At 36.6% G+C, this 13274-nt stretch overlaps 1 protein-coding gene across 2 annotated transcripts in view; it reads left to right on the top strand.

Annotated features, from left to right (window-relative positions):
• The first annotated feature begins 4228 nt into the window (after positions 1-4228).
• The window catches only part of LYPLA1 (lysophospholipase 1), a 43092-nt gene continuing 34046 nt past the window's right edge, over positions 4229-13274 (top strand). The window contains exons 1-2 of one of the 2 annotated variants that reach the window (XM_051970197.1): positions 4229-4450; positions 5486-5517. In XM_051970197.1, coding sequence (XP_051826157.1) covers positions 4382-4450; positions 5486-5517 — 101 coding nt within the window. In that variant the 5' untranslated portion in view covers positions 4229-4381. Of the gene's footprint in view, positions 4451-5485; positions 5518-11927; positions 12630-13274 lie in introns of those variants that run through there. The other variant, XM_051970198.1, reaches the window with a different exon arrangement.

A 13274-nucleotide genomic window follows, 5' to 3' on the forward strand; every position in this document is an offset into this window, starting at 1 on the left:
TTAGATGAATCAAGGTGAAGAAGTTAAATTAACTCCAAAGCATTTATATACTTTGTATTTTATATCTAAATGCATATTTTACCAATCTATTTTTTTCTTTTTAGATTTAAATTTTTTTATTTATTAAAATTTTTTATTTTTCAAAATATATGCATGGACAATTCTTCAACATTAACCCTTGCAAAACCTTGTGTTCCAATTTCCCCTCCCCTTCTACCCCTCTCTCCAAATGGCAAGTAGTTCAGTACATGTTAAACATGGTAGAAATATGTTAAATCCAATATATGTATACATATTTATACAATTATTGTGCTGCACAAGAAAAGTCAAATCAAACCAGTTAAAAAAAGAGAGAGAGAGAGAGAGAGAGAGAAAAGCAAAGTAAAATGCAAACAAACAACAATAAAACGAGTGAAAATGCTATGTTGGGAACCACACTCAATTCCCACAGTCTTCTCTGGGTGTAGATGGCTCTCTTCATCACTGGACAACTGGCAGTGGTTTGAATCATCTCATTGGAAGAGAGCAATATCCATCCTCATTGTTGAGCAGGATCAGGAGATCATTATATGTTGGAATCCTTAGAAAGTGCTAATTTAGCATGGTACTTTAGCAAATCCTCTAGCTCACTGATGTATTTAAGTACTCATTGGAGTTCACAGTTTGGGAGATTTCAGGGTTTAGTATAGGATATCCGAATTCACACCTCCCTTAATCCCTGCCTCCAGAAGGAGGAGTCAACCTTTGGGAGATCATATATTAAAAGGCTCTTAGCTTAGGGTTAGTGAGTTACTTCCGAACATTGCCAGGAGCCGGAGAGGAACACTCTGTGAGGAAGCCCACAAGCCCTCTCTCCGAGGCAAGAGAGATTCATTTCAACTTTCACCTTGTGCTGGCTGGAGGCTGAAGAAAGCAGAGGCAGAAGCAAAGGACAAAGTTGAAAAAGCTCTTAGAACCAAGGAGAGAGAGAGGCCTCTAAGAAAACTAACCGGGCTATATTGAAGGACCCAATAAAAGATTTGAACTTTTAGCATCTGGCTGCATTTGGGTAATTATTATTTTTAACTGAAACTAAGGCTGCCTGCAGAAAACCTCCCCAAGAAACTTGCTCCCAGAGAGAACCATTATATTATAAAGAAGAAAAACACAACATTTTGGCACCCAAACAGGGACTGATAAATCCTGATTTCAGTGAAAAAGCCTGTGATCCTGATTCAGTGGAAAAGTCTTCTCAACTCAGAATTTAGGGTGAGTACAACAAAAAAATTTTGTTAAAAGAGTTAAAGTAGAATTTCAGCTAAGATGGGACAGATGTTTAGAAAACAGTCTTCTTTTTCTATTCAAGGAAAATGTTTAGAGAGCATTGTCAAGTTTATGGAAAGCCAAAGTTTGATTATAATTTTGCAGCAGATCATTGAACTTTTACAAACTGTAAAGCACATATATCCTTGTTTCTCTATGGAAAAGGAATTGGATTTAGAAAAGTGGAAATTAGTAGGAGAGGATCTTTGTCAATTCTATAATAAAAATGACCTGACTCAATTTCCAAAGACATACTTAATACATATAATTTAATACAATTGGCATTAGGAAATTTTATAAGTGTTAAAATAAGTAAAAAGAAGAAACAGCAAGAAGGGGAAGTGTCAACTAAACTAGTTGAAAAGCAGGTAGAATCAGATAAGAATGGAGTTAAGTACAATTTTGAGTGTGATACTTCACAGCAGGAGAAATTAGATCATTCCTCATCTCATGACCCTCCCCCCTCAATTAATCCTTCATGGGTGGAGGAAGAAGTAAGAGAGGAAGAGGGAGTAATACAATCAGAACCACCTATTAAGACATCTCCTGTGAAGCAGAATATGACAAGATTAGAAGAGGCATTAATTAAAGCAAAAAAATGAAGGAGAAGACATATCTGATTTTATAAATGCATATCCTGTGATTGAAAAGCTTGACTCCAGGTCAAAAAGAGAGAAAATACATTCCTTTTAATTTGGAAAAAATGAAGGATTTGAAAAAGGGATGCCCTCTTTATGAGGCTACATCATCTTATATGAAGATGTTACTAGATAATTTGTCTTATGAAATCTTAACCCCGAGTGATTGGAAATCCATAACAAGGGCATGTTTAGAACCTGGACAAAACTTGTTGTGGCTTTCGGAGTTTCATGAATTATGTAGGATTCAAGCACAACACAACAGGCAAATAGGAGCTAATGTACAAATCGCTTTTGACCAACTAGCTGGTGAAGGTCAGTATCGAGAGAATTCAGAACAGATTTATTATCCCATACCAGTGTATGAGCAAATTTCTAAGGCTGCAATAAAAGCTTGGACTTCTCTCCCTGGACAGAAAGATGGAAGTAAAGCTTTTACAAAAATAGAGCAAGGTCACAATGAACCTTTTGCTGATTTTGTGGAACATTTGCAAACAGCTATAATAAGAACCATTGGAGATAATGCTGCCACAGAAATAATGACCAGACATCTGGCTAAGGAAAATGCCAATGAGGTTTGCAAAAGAATCATATGGGGACTAGACAAAGATGCTCCTTTAGAGCAGATCATAAGGTGCTGTGCCACAGTGGGCACAAATGCTTATTATACCCAAACTATGATGAATATGGGAAGACAGGATCCCTCTTGGCAAGGAATTCTAGAGAAACTCTTCGATGTTTTCAGTGTGGAAAAGTTGGACATTTGAGAACTCATTGTAGATATGGAGATAAAGTGCAAGGACAGGATGAGAGAATAAAACCCCAAACCCCATGTCCAAAATGCAACTGAGGCTTTCACTGAGCTTCTGAATGTAGATTGACCCAGGGAAATGAGAAGCAGGGTCAAGCTCCGAGGCATCAATCAAAAGACAGATGGGGCATGATAGCAGCTGAGGTTACACCCAGAGAGTCTTTAGAAGTTCAGGACTCTCACTGATACATTGTTTTTGGAATTGTGAACATATCCAGCCATTCTGGAGAGCAATCTGGAATTATGCTCAAAAAGTTATCAAACTGTGCATACCCTTTGATCCAGCAGTGTTTCTACTGGGCTTATACCCCAAAGAGATACTAAAGAAGGGAAAGGGACCTGTATGAGCCAAAATGTTTGTGGCAGTCCTGTTTGTAGTGTCTAGAAGCTGGAAAATGAATGGATGCCCATCAATTGGAGAATGATTGAGTAAATTGTGGTATATGAATGTTATGGAATATTATTGTTTTGTAAGGAATGACCAGCAGGATGAATACAGAGAGGACTGGCGAGACTTACATGAACTGATGCTAAGTGAAATGAGCAGAACCAGGAGATCATTATATACCTCAACAATGATATGTATGAAGATGTATTCTGAAGGAAGTGGATTTCTTTGACAAAGAGACCTAACTCAGTTTCAATTGATCAAGGATGGACAGAAGCAGCTACACTCAAAGAAAGAACACTGGGAAATGAATATAAACTGCTTGCATTTTTGTTTTTCTTCTGGGTTATTTATACCTTCTGAAACCAATTCTCCCTGTGCAACAAGAGAACTGTTAATAGACTAGGTACATTTCTTGACCAAGCTGGAGAATCAAACCAGGCCTATACCCATCAAACTCTTCCCTTTTCTTTTCCCTTGCCCCTTAAGGATGGCTCCCTCGGAAGTTCCTGGGTTCCTTGCCACCTTGCTCTCGAGGTGGTCCAAGGATCCTGGTCTCCAGGAGACCCTCAGCGTCAACTGGTTTCCATGGAGGCAGGGGTGGGAGAAAGGAGATCTTTTAACTCGCCGGAGTGGTGAAATAAGGGCGGTGCACCCAGGATCACAAGAACGCAGTCACTCCCAGCAAGGACAACACCTCCTGGCCCAGTCAGACTTTCAGAATTCGTAGCTATGCTCTGTCAGTCCTCGTCTATGCGCTCTCCTACAGAGCATGCGCGCAGGTTTTAGGCGCCCTCTTTTCTCAGACCATGGGGAAAGGGGAGGGGGGCGAGGAGATCGTAGCGCCGAGAGGGTGCACGCGCGCGCCTAGTCGCACGCCCCTAGACCCAATCGTCTTCAACCAATCTGAGGACTAGCAAGAAGGGGAGCTATTGTAACAAGAGGGTTGGGGTCGTCCGATTTGGGGAAATGAAGGCGAGGGGAGGGGGTTATAAGAGGGTGGGAAATGGGCGTCCCCTCGCTACCTCAGAGTCCGCGCCATGGACCTGCCGGAAGGGGGGGCCGCCGCCCCCGCCCCCGCCCCCGCCGCCGCCGCCGCCGGCGCCGCGCGCTCTCGAGCCTGGGCGCGCGCGCCTGGTAGAGGGAGGGTCCGGGAAACGATCCTCATATGCCCTCTGCAACGAGGCCGCCCTCCCCTGCTGCCTTCCGGTTCCGAAGCTGGTTGTCGGTTGAGCCCGGTGTATGTGCGGTAACAACATGTCGGCGCCGCTCCCTGCCATAGTGCCCGCAGCCAGGAAGGCAAGCGCCGCGGTGAGTGTTTAGGGGCCGGAGGGGAGCGCGGCACCAGCAGCGGAGCCCTTCCTCCGGGGTCCCATCTGCCCGATCCAGTGGACTTTTCTCCTTAGGGCACCCCAGCTGCCGGACTCAGTCCCCCAGGGACTCGGCTGCCCGGGCCTCAGGTGTCTTCTGCATTGCGGAGGCGGGCGGGACTCGGGGACAGCACCCTCCCTTTTCCCCCTCCCCCCCGCGCCCACTAGCTTTGCTGTCCCCCACGTTGCTACTTGTTTTATTGGGCTGGGGTGAGGAGGGAGGAAGTTTTACTTATTTCTTATTTAATTGAACTCCCGTGACTTTAAGTGGACTCTGAGCGCAGTTTGTGCCCAAAATGAGGAAGTGTTGTCTCCCTCCCCTTCCCCCCATAGATTTCACCGAAGTTCCCTGTGAGAGCTCCCCTCACCCCCCACGTTGATTGTTCCAGCCTCAGGATCAGTCAGCTCTCTTTTCGGGTTCTTGTCTTTTTCAAAAAAATCTACAGGAATCTGGAAAGGAAATGCTTCTCGTGAGACGTAGGGGTTCTGGTTTGAGGAATGCTCTATTCCGGAGAGTTTAAAACCAAGTTGCTTAGAGGAAAGCCCTTTAAGGAATGTGAGGAGGAGAATTCTGCAGTTAGATGCGGAGATCTTTTTGACCCTGAAAACTGTGGTTAATATTTTATGAATGTACCCAGTTTAACATAGAAGCCAGAGAATTTTCTCTGTCGAATAGATAATTTTGCACTTAAATTTTTTTTTTTTCTTTTGATGGGAAAATATATCGTACTTGCAAACATAAATTAATTTTCAATACTCCAGGGATTGGAGTAGTAAGGAACTATTAGGGCCATTTTAGATGAGGCTTAATTAATTTGCTGAATATAAAACAGTAAATTTTCAGAGGAGCTGGGAATAGGATTTTAAGTTATGGTTTTATGCCATAATTTTAAAAAACAAAAACTGTTGTGTTATTGTGATTCCCTGTGGTTTATTTATGTGGTGTTTAATTTTAATTTTTGCTGTTTTGTTCTAGGTTATTTTTCTTCATGGATTAGGCGATACAGGGTAGGTATTAAGGAGCAGTACTAAGGAGTAAGCTTACAGTGTAGCTTGTTACTTTTTAAATGTATAGAAAACAGTCTACAATCAGTGATTATACATTGTGTAAAGTTTGTTAGACATTTTAATTGAGTAAAGTAACACATAATCCTTTCTTTGAGGCATCTGGTGATGAAGAGGGAAGAATGGTAGGCCTAGAATCCGGAAGACTTAAGTTTAAATTTGGCCTCTACAATTGCTATAGCTGTGTGACCCTAGACCAGTCATTTAACTTCTGTCTGAATTGCCTCACCCATAAAGTGAAAATAATGGCAACTATCAGGTTATTGTGAGGATAAAATGGGATAATGTTTGTAAGTGGTATTTAATACATATGTATATTATTCCTTTCCCTCTCTTTGTTAGTTACTTTTTTAGTTATTGGTTATATTTGATAGTTATTCAGTTCAACAGTCATTTAATGCTTGAGCTTGAAATGCTTTTCAGTTTAATAATTTAGTGGAAAGAAGGGAAAAGTGCATAAAATAAGCAATGTAAAGACATGGAAATAGATATTAAAATTTCTATGAGGAATTTGAGTAAGGAGGGGTCACTTGGAAAAAAGCATCTTTGAGACTTGAAGAAAGGGACAAAAGAGGTGATATTGTGCCCTTTTCAGGTATGAGAATTGGTGTATAGGAGAAAATAGAACTGAAACTAGCCTAGTTAGTTTGAAATATAGATTATATAAAAAGTGGATGAGCTAAGACTGGAACCAGATGGAGGAGTGGCTTAAATGCCAGAATCAGAAGTTTGTTCCACAGGCTACTTAACATTTTTGTGCAGAGAAGTGACATGCTTGTAGGATAATTAACAAGGTTACTCAGATTATTTGAATGTAGATGGTGGCAAATGAGAAGTTATTCAACATTTTTGAGCAGAGAAGTGGCATGATATTGGTACAATTAACAAGGTTACTCAGGTTATTTGAATGTGGATGGTGGATTAGTGAAGGGATAGTCTGAAGGCAAGAATATGAACTAGGAAGGAGGCTGATTAAAAACTTAAGTGTAAGTTAAGAGCATTAACCACAGTGGTTGCAGTATGTATGGAGAAGGCTAAATATTAGAGTTTGCACAGGTGGAAAGGAATGCCTTTGGCAACTAATTAAATTTATAGGATTGTGAAAAAAATTTTGAGATGCCACCAAAAGGAGCAAATTAAGCATGGAAGTGCCATTAACAGAAATGGAGGGAAAGGAAAGAGTTTAGCAGAAAAGATATAAATTCAGTTTTAGACCATTTGAAGTAATGGTGGGAAATCCACGGGAAAATGCATAGCAGCTAGTTGGAAATGTGATATTCAAGCAATAGGAAAGAGGTTGGGATTTGGGAGTCATCTGTCCCCAAAATGCTGATTAAAGGCAGTGCAATAGATTAAGAAGAAAAGACTAAAGCTAGATGAGTTCATCTACATGTAAAGGGCAGGCTAAGGAGAGGTCAGAGGGAAACCTTCAGATTACAGTGTCATTATGGAAGCCAAGGTAAGGGAATTTTAAAAGAAAGGGATGATTTACTGTTATTACTACAGAAAAATTAAGAGGCTAGAGGGAAAGGCACTTGGATTTAATGATAAAAAGAGATTAATAATTTCGGAGATAACAGTTTTAGTATAGTAATTGTGACAGAAGACTCAACATCATGTTTCTCTTGTCATCCTTTTTTATCTTGAGGCTTTCAGACTTTGAAAACTTTTCCTGAAAGGAAAAAGGTATATTAGAAGTGGTCTTTAGAAGAAAAGGCTACTTATTTAGCAGAGGCAATTTTGATCTTGCTAAGATGAATTTCTGAGCAGATAGGAAGATAGTCATAGTAATGGAATGGATTGAGAAAGATTGTGGTAGATTTGGAGAGAAGACATTAGAAGTAACCTATGACTAGAGAGATTTTAGAAATAAAATATGTATCCAGGATTACACACCTAATAAGTGTTTAATTATTTTATGAAATCTTTTATGAATTCCACATGAGGAATGAGCAACAATTAGACTAAGTAGCAAAACTGCAGTCACTGAACAAAACCAGAAGGGGAAAAAAATGAATAAAATTAGAAACTAAGCAGCTTCTTAATCCTAATGTCTAAAATTAAAGGATTGAATTTTCTAACCTTTTAAGAACCTTTCCAGGTTGAAAAACTCTTGAGCTTTTAAACATTCTGATACTGCTACAAGATTAAGGATTTACATAACCTTTATATTGTCCTTTGCTTTGCTTTATAAAAGGTCAGCTGGATTTCTCCCAGCTAGCCAGGCACTGTTATGAAAGTGACAGGCTGCTTTTGCCAAAGAGGACCCCCATTGAAAAACTAGTCTAACTAAATTTGGATAGTCAAAACGATGGGAATTTTAAAGATAGAAGGCACATGCGGTGAAAGGATAGGATTTGGCAACTAATCTGATTTACTGAATAAAAGAATGGCAAAGATAATTCCAAGGTTTTAATCCTTGTTGAAAGTGGTGGTGCTATTAACAGAAATAAGGTAGCTCACAAATTCATAATTAGAATTTCTAGACATTATGAGCTGTTTTGGGCAACTATATTTATACTGACTTTTAATAGACTGTAACTTCATCTATAAGACTAAATCTACTCTTGATTAATATCTAGTATAAGGTTTTTGAAGAAATTTTTAGTTTAAAAATTTTAAATATATGAGGCATAATTCTAAAACAATTAACTCATACATGTAAATTGAGGGTAATATAGCACCTATCTCCCAAGGTTGTTGTCAGGATTAAATTAGATAATATTTGTCAAATATTTTGCAAACCTTAAAATGCTATATAATACTGTTATTATGAGGCCTGAAGATACTTTTAGAAGGTAAAGCTTGTTTTTTGAAGCAGTCATGATTTTTAGTGATTTGTACTAATGTTTCTTTCCATTGGGATGGGTTACTGAGAACGAACTTGTAAATCTCATAAAAATAGCATAATAAAGTACATTTTGTTTACAGGAATGCTTAATAAAAATGAAAAATAATAAATGACACTTGAAGTCTGCAAATAGATTTACAGTTATTATCCTCTTCCCTTCTTTTTTAAACAAATAAAGGAACTAAGGGAGGCAAGGTAAAGGATTTGCCCAGGGTCACATAATGAGTGTCTGAGTTGGGATTTAGAGTTGGGTCTTTCTTATTCCAGGTCTATCATTCTATCTACCATGCCACATATGCTGCCCGATAGACACATAATTAACGTTAAACCAGTTCTCATTTTGTTTGTTTTGGAGAAAAAAAAAAAAAAAACATCCTTTAAGCTTTATTACTGTGCCAGATACAATTTCTGTTTTCAGGAATTGTGTAATATGTCATGAATGGTAAAGTGTTGGTTCTGTTTGATAAGCAGGGTAAAGCAAAGTATTCTAAGTGGAAAGAGCAGCATAGTTCAGTATTAAAGGACAGTAATATCTCAGTTAACTGAGATGTTTAAGGAATAGTTACAATTAATTGAAATTTGGTTTATCTTGACCTATTTTGTTGCAAATATTTCTACAAAGTATTAGTTTGGTTACCTTTTAAATTACTTTAATGTGATAAAATATTAGTTATATTGTATTTAACATAAATGAACCTGTGGTGTTTCAAGTTCATTATTTTGAAGCTCAGTACTTGAATAAAGCTATAAATGAGAAGCATTACAAGTTTTTACTCGATATCTTACTGACATTCTTGAATAAATATTTTATGTGAACTTGCTTTCTTAAATGTTCCATTTCTCTAAAAAGGAAGTAAAATGAAAATTTTGGATAGCAAGGAACTTTTTGGTTTGGGTTTTAGTTAATTGGGGTTTCAGTGCTTTAAAAGTTCTGCATTTCTATATTATCTATATGCAATCACTAAGTGATTAGGGGAACCATCCTTTGCCTATATAATTGTCATAACTGAATTTTTTTTTAAGCATTCAGAAAGAGAAGCTGAGTAGCTTTTCATTAAAGAGTACAAAATATATACTCTTGAGGACCTGGGTTTAAATCTCTGCTTGTACCACTTATTTCTATGACCTTGGGTAAATTGCTTTATCTCTTTAGGCCTCAATTTCCTCATCTGCAAAATGTTTAGACTAGGTAATCTCTTAAGACTCCTTCTAATTCTAAATCTTATGATTATATGACTATATATGTGATTATAATATATAGTATGTAACTTTTTTTTGTTAGCTACCAGAGTCTAGAGAGATTTGCTGATATATAACATTTGGTAATAATAACGTTTTTGTGTTATGAGACATTTTGATGACAATTTGAATTTATATCATGCAGAACATTTTCTAAGTTGATTTAAGATTGTCTCTACAATTTATGAGACAAGACTATAGAGTTAAAAATCTTACAAAAATTGTTAGGATGATAGCTGTTGATCACACAAAACAGAAATTTCATTTTTTATAGTTGTTAAATGCTTTTTTTTTTTTTAAACTTTAGATTGGTGGTTTGCAACCCTTTTTTTCCCTTTTTTTATTTGATAGTATTTTCTTTTTCCAAAAACATGCAAAGATGGTTTTCAGTATTCATCTTTGCAAAAATCTTCTGTTCCAAATTTTTCTTCCCCTCCTCCCCAAGAAAGCAAACAATCTGATATGAGTTAAACACATGTAGTTCTTCTAAATATATTTTCATATTCGTTATGAAAAACAACAACAACAATAAACAAACAAACAATAACAACAGAAGTGGCAAAAATGTTATGCTTTGATCCATATTCAGTATCTATAGTTCTCTCTGGATGTGCAAAGCGCTTTCCAACACAAGTCAATTGGAATTGCCTTGAATTGCCTCATTGTTGAAAAGAACCAAGTATCACAGTTTATCATCACATAGTCTTGTTGTTGCTGTGTACAATGTTCTCTTGGTTATGCTCGCTTTACATAGCATCACTTCATGTAAGTCTTTCTGGGCTTTTCTGAAATGAGCTTGCTCATCATTTCTTATAGAATAATATTCCATTACATTCATACTTATTCAGCTATTCTCCAACTTATGAGCATCCACTCAGTTTCCAGTTCCTTACCATACAAAAAGGACTGCTACAAACATTTTTGCACATATGGATCCTTTCCCCTTTTTTATGATTTCTTAAAGATATATACCTAATAGAGACATTATTGGATCAAAGAGTGTGCAGGTTGATGATAGCTCTTTGAGCATTGTTCCAAATTGTTCTCCAGAATGGTTTAGATCATTTCACAGTCTCACCAACAATATATTAATATTTAGTGTCCCAGTTTTCCCACATCCCCATCAACATTCATCAATATCTTATCCTTTCATTTTAGCCAAGTAACTTTAAAATATATATATATATATTCCCCCAGTTACATTTAAAATTTTTTTAAACTATTTTTTGAATTTTGATTTCCAAATTCTTTTATCCTTCCTTCTTTCCCCCTTCCTTGAGACAATACATAATTTGAAATAGGTTATTCATGTGCAATCATGAAAACATACTTCCATGAAATATAAAAAAAGGTGAGAGAAAACACAACCCAAAAAAAAAAAAATCCACAAAAAGCTAATGAAAGTGATAAATAGTATGCTTCTATCTGCATTCAGACATCCAGATCAGACATTGATCATCACACTATATTGTTGTTACTGTGAACAGTGTTCTGGTTCTGCTTACTTTGTATGAGTTTTTATATGTTTTCCAGGTTTTTCTAAAAGCGTCCAACTCATCTTAAGAGTATTGTATTCCATTACAATTGTATTCTCTTTTTTAGAGTATTGTATTCCATTACAATCACATACTACAATTGTTGAGCCAGTTGCTAGTTGTTAAGCATCTTCTCAATTTCCAATTCTTTGCTACCACAAAGAGAGCTGCTATGAAAACATTTTTATACTTATGTTTACCTTTCCCCCTTTTTTTGGTCTCTTAGGAATACAGGCTTAGTAGTGGTTATCAGGTAAAAGGGTAAGCATAGTTTTTTTTTTTTGTTTTGTTTTTTTTTTTAAAACACTTTGGGTATGGTTCCAAGTTGCTCTTCAAATTGACTGAATCAGTTCATAGCTCCAGTAATATATTAGTGGTCAATTTTCACGTATCCTCTCCAAAATTTATAATAGTCAATTGATAGGGATAAGATGGTACCTCCGAATATTGCAACTTTTTGGAATTAATAAAATAGTGTATTTGTTTCAGATTTTTTTTTTTTAATTTGATGAGGCAGTTGGGGTTAAGTGACTTGCCCAGGGTCACACAGCTAGGAAGCGTTAAATGTCTGAGGTCAGATTTGAAGTCAGGTCCTCCTGACTTAAGGGCTGGTGCTCTATTCACTGTACCCTCCCACCTTTTTTTTTTTTTTTTTTTGATGAGGCAATTAGTGTTAAGTGACCTGCATAGAGTCCTATAGCTAATAAGTGTTAAGTATCTGAGGTCATATTTGAACTCAGGTCCTCCTGACTTAAGGACTGGTGCTCTATCAACTGCCCCATTTAGCTGCCTGTAGATATTTGCTTTTGAAATGGTAAATGTTTATTAACTAAAGATATGTAGATTATTCAAAGAGTGTCTTTTTAGACATTTATTGGGACTTAATAAGAGAAACTTCCTCTAGTAATTAAGTAATGAGAAACTTTAACATATAAGTCTTATAAGTTCATTTGAGTTTTTAAGGTAAGTTTAAACTGCCCATGTTTAAAGACAAGATTGGATTAAGAAAGAGTGACAGAGGAAAAGAAAGGATTAAATATTTTTTATATAGTACCTACTATATGTTAGGCAGAGCACTTTTAAAAAAAATTTATTGTACTAAATACAAAATAAGAAAAAAAACCCAGAAAATAAAGGAAAATTAAAAAATATATATTGTCATGCAGGTGCAGCACTTTTTACAAATATTATCTCAATTGATCTTCACAACAACCCTCAAAGTAGTTACTATTGTCCCTATTTTACATTTGAGGAAACTGAGGTAAAATGATTTAAGTGATTTGCTCAGGATTATATAGTTATTAAGTGTCTGTGGACACATTTGAACTCGAGTCTCTTAATTGCAGGCCCAGAATCTATCCACTGTTGTCCTTGGCTGCCTCTGCAAGAATATGCTAATATGCCTTTATTCAGTGCTAGATGAAATTTAGGTAGGTAGAAGGTATTTTGTTTATATTAAAAATTATATGTACAGTGGAGAAAAAAGCTTAAGAATTAAGTTTGAATACAAGTAGGCTTGATTTTTATCCGAAATGCCTATGTTTAACCAGTATACTATAATAATAATTGCAGATAGCATTTATATTGTGCTTTAGAAATTACAAAGTGCTGTACGTAATGGTACCTGATTTGAACTTTACAGCGTCACCATGAAGTGGTCACATTTATGTAAACTGAAGCTTAGAGGGGTTAATCAACTCATCACTGGTCATACAGTAGGTTTCTAAGACAAGTTTTGAACTAATGTATTTTTGATCTCAAATCCAGCATTTTTTGCACTATGACATGCCTCATAATTTTAGAACATTTTAAAAAATTAGTCAGATTTTCTTCATATTCTTAGAGCAGACCATATAGAATATTGTATTTTGTTTCTGGATAAGCTAGTGATTCTGGTGACTTTTCATATCTAAAATAAGTGAATTAGAATCTTAGGGGTTTAAAGAGATTTCAGATCCCACCTATCCCTGCCTGGAAAAAAAAAATTCCCTCCAGTTTATTTTATAAGTGGTTATCTGGCCTATGCTTGAAGACCTCCAATAAGGGCAGACTGGGAAAACCTACTTCCTTTTTGG

The sequence above is a fragment of the Antechinus flavipes genome, chromosome 1, assembly GCF_016432865.1.
Source record: "Antechinus flavipes isolate AdamAnt ecotype Samford, QLD, Australia chromosome 1, AdamAnt_v2, whole genome shotgun sequence".
NCBI classification, from domain to species: domain Eukaryota; kingdom Metazoa; phylum Chordata; class Mammalia; order Dasyuromorphia; family Dasyuridae; genus Antechinus; species Antechinus flavipes.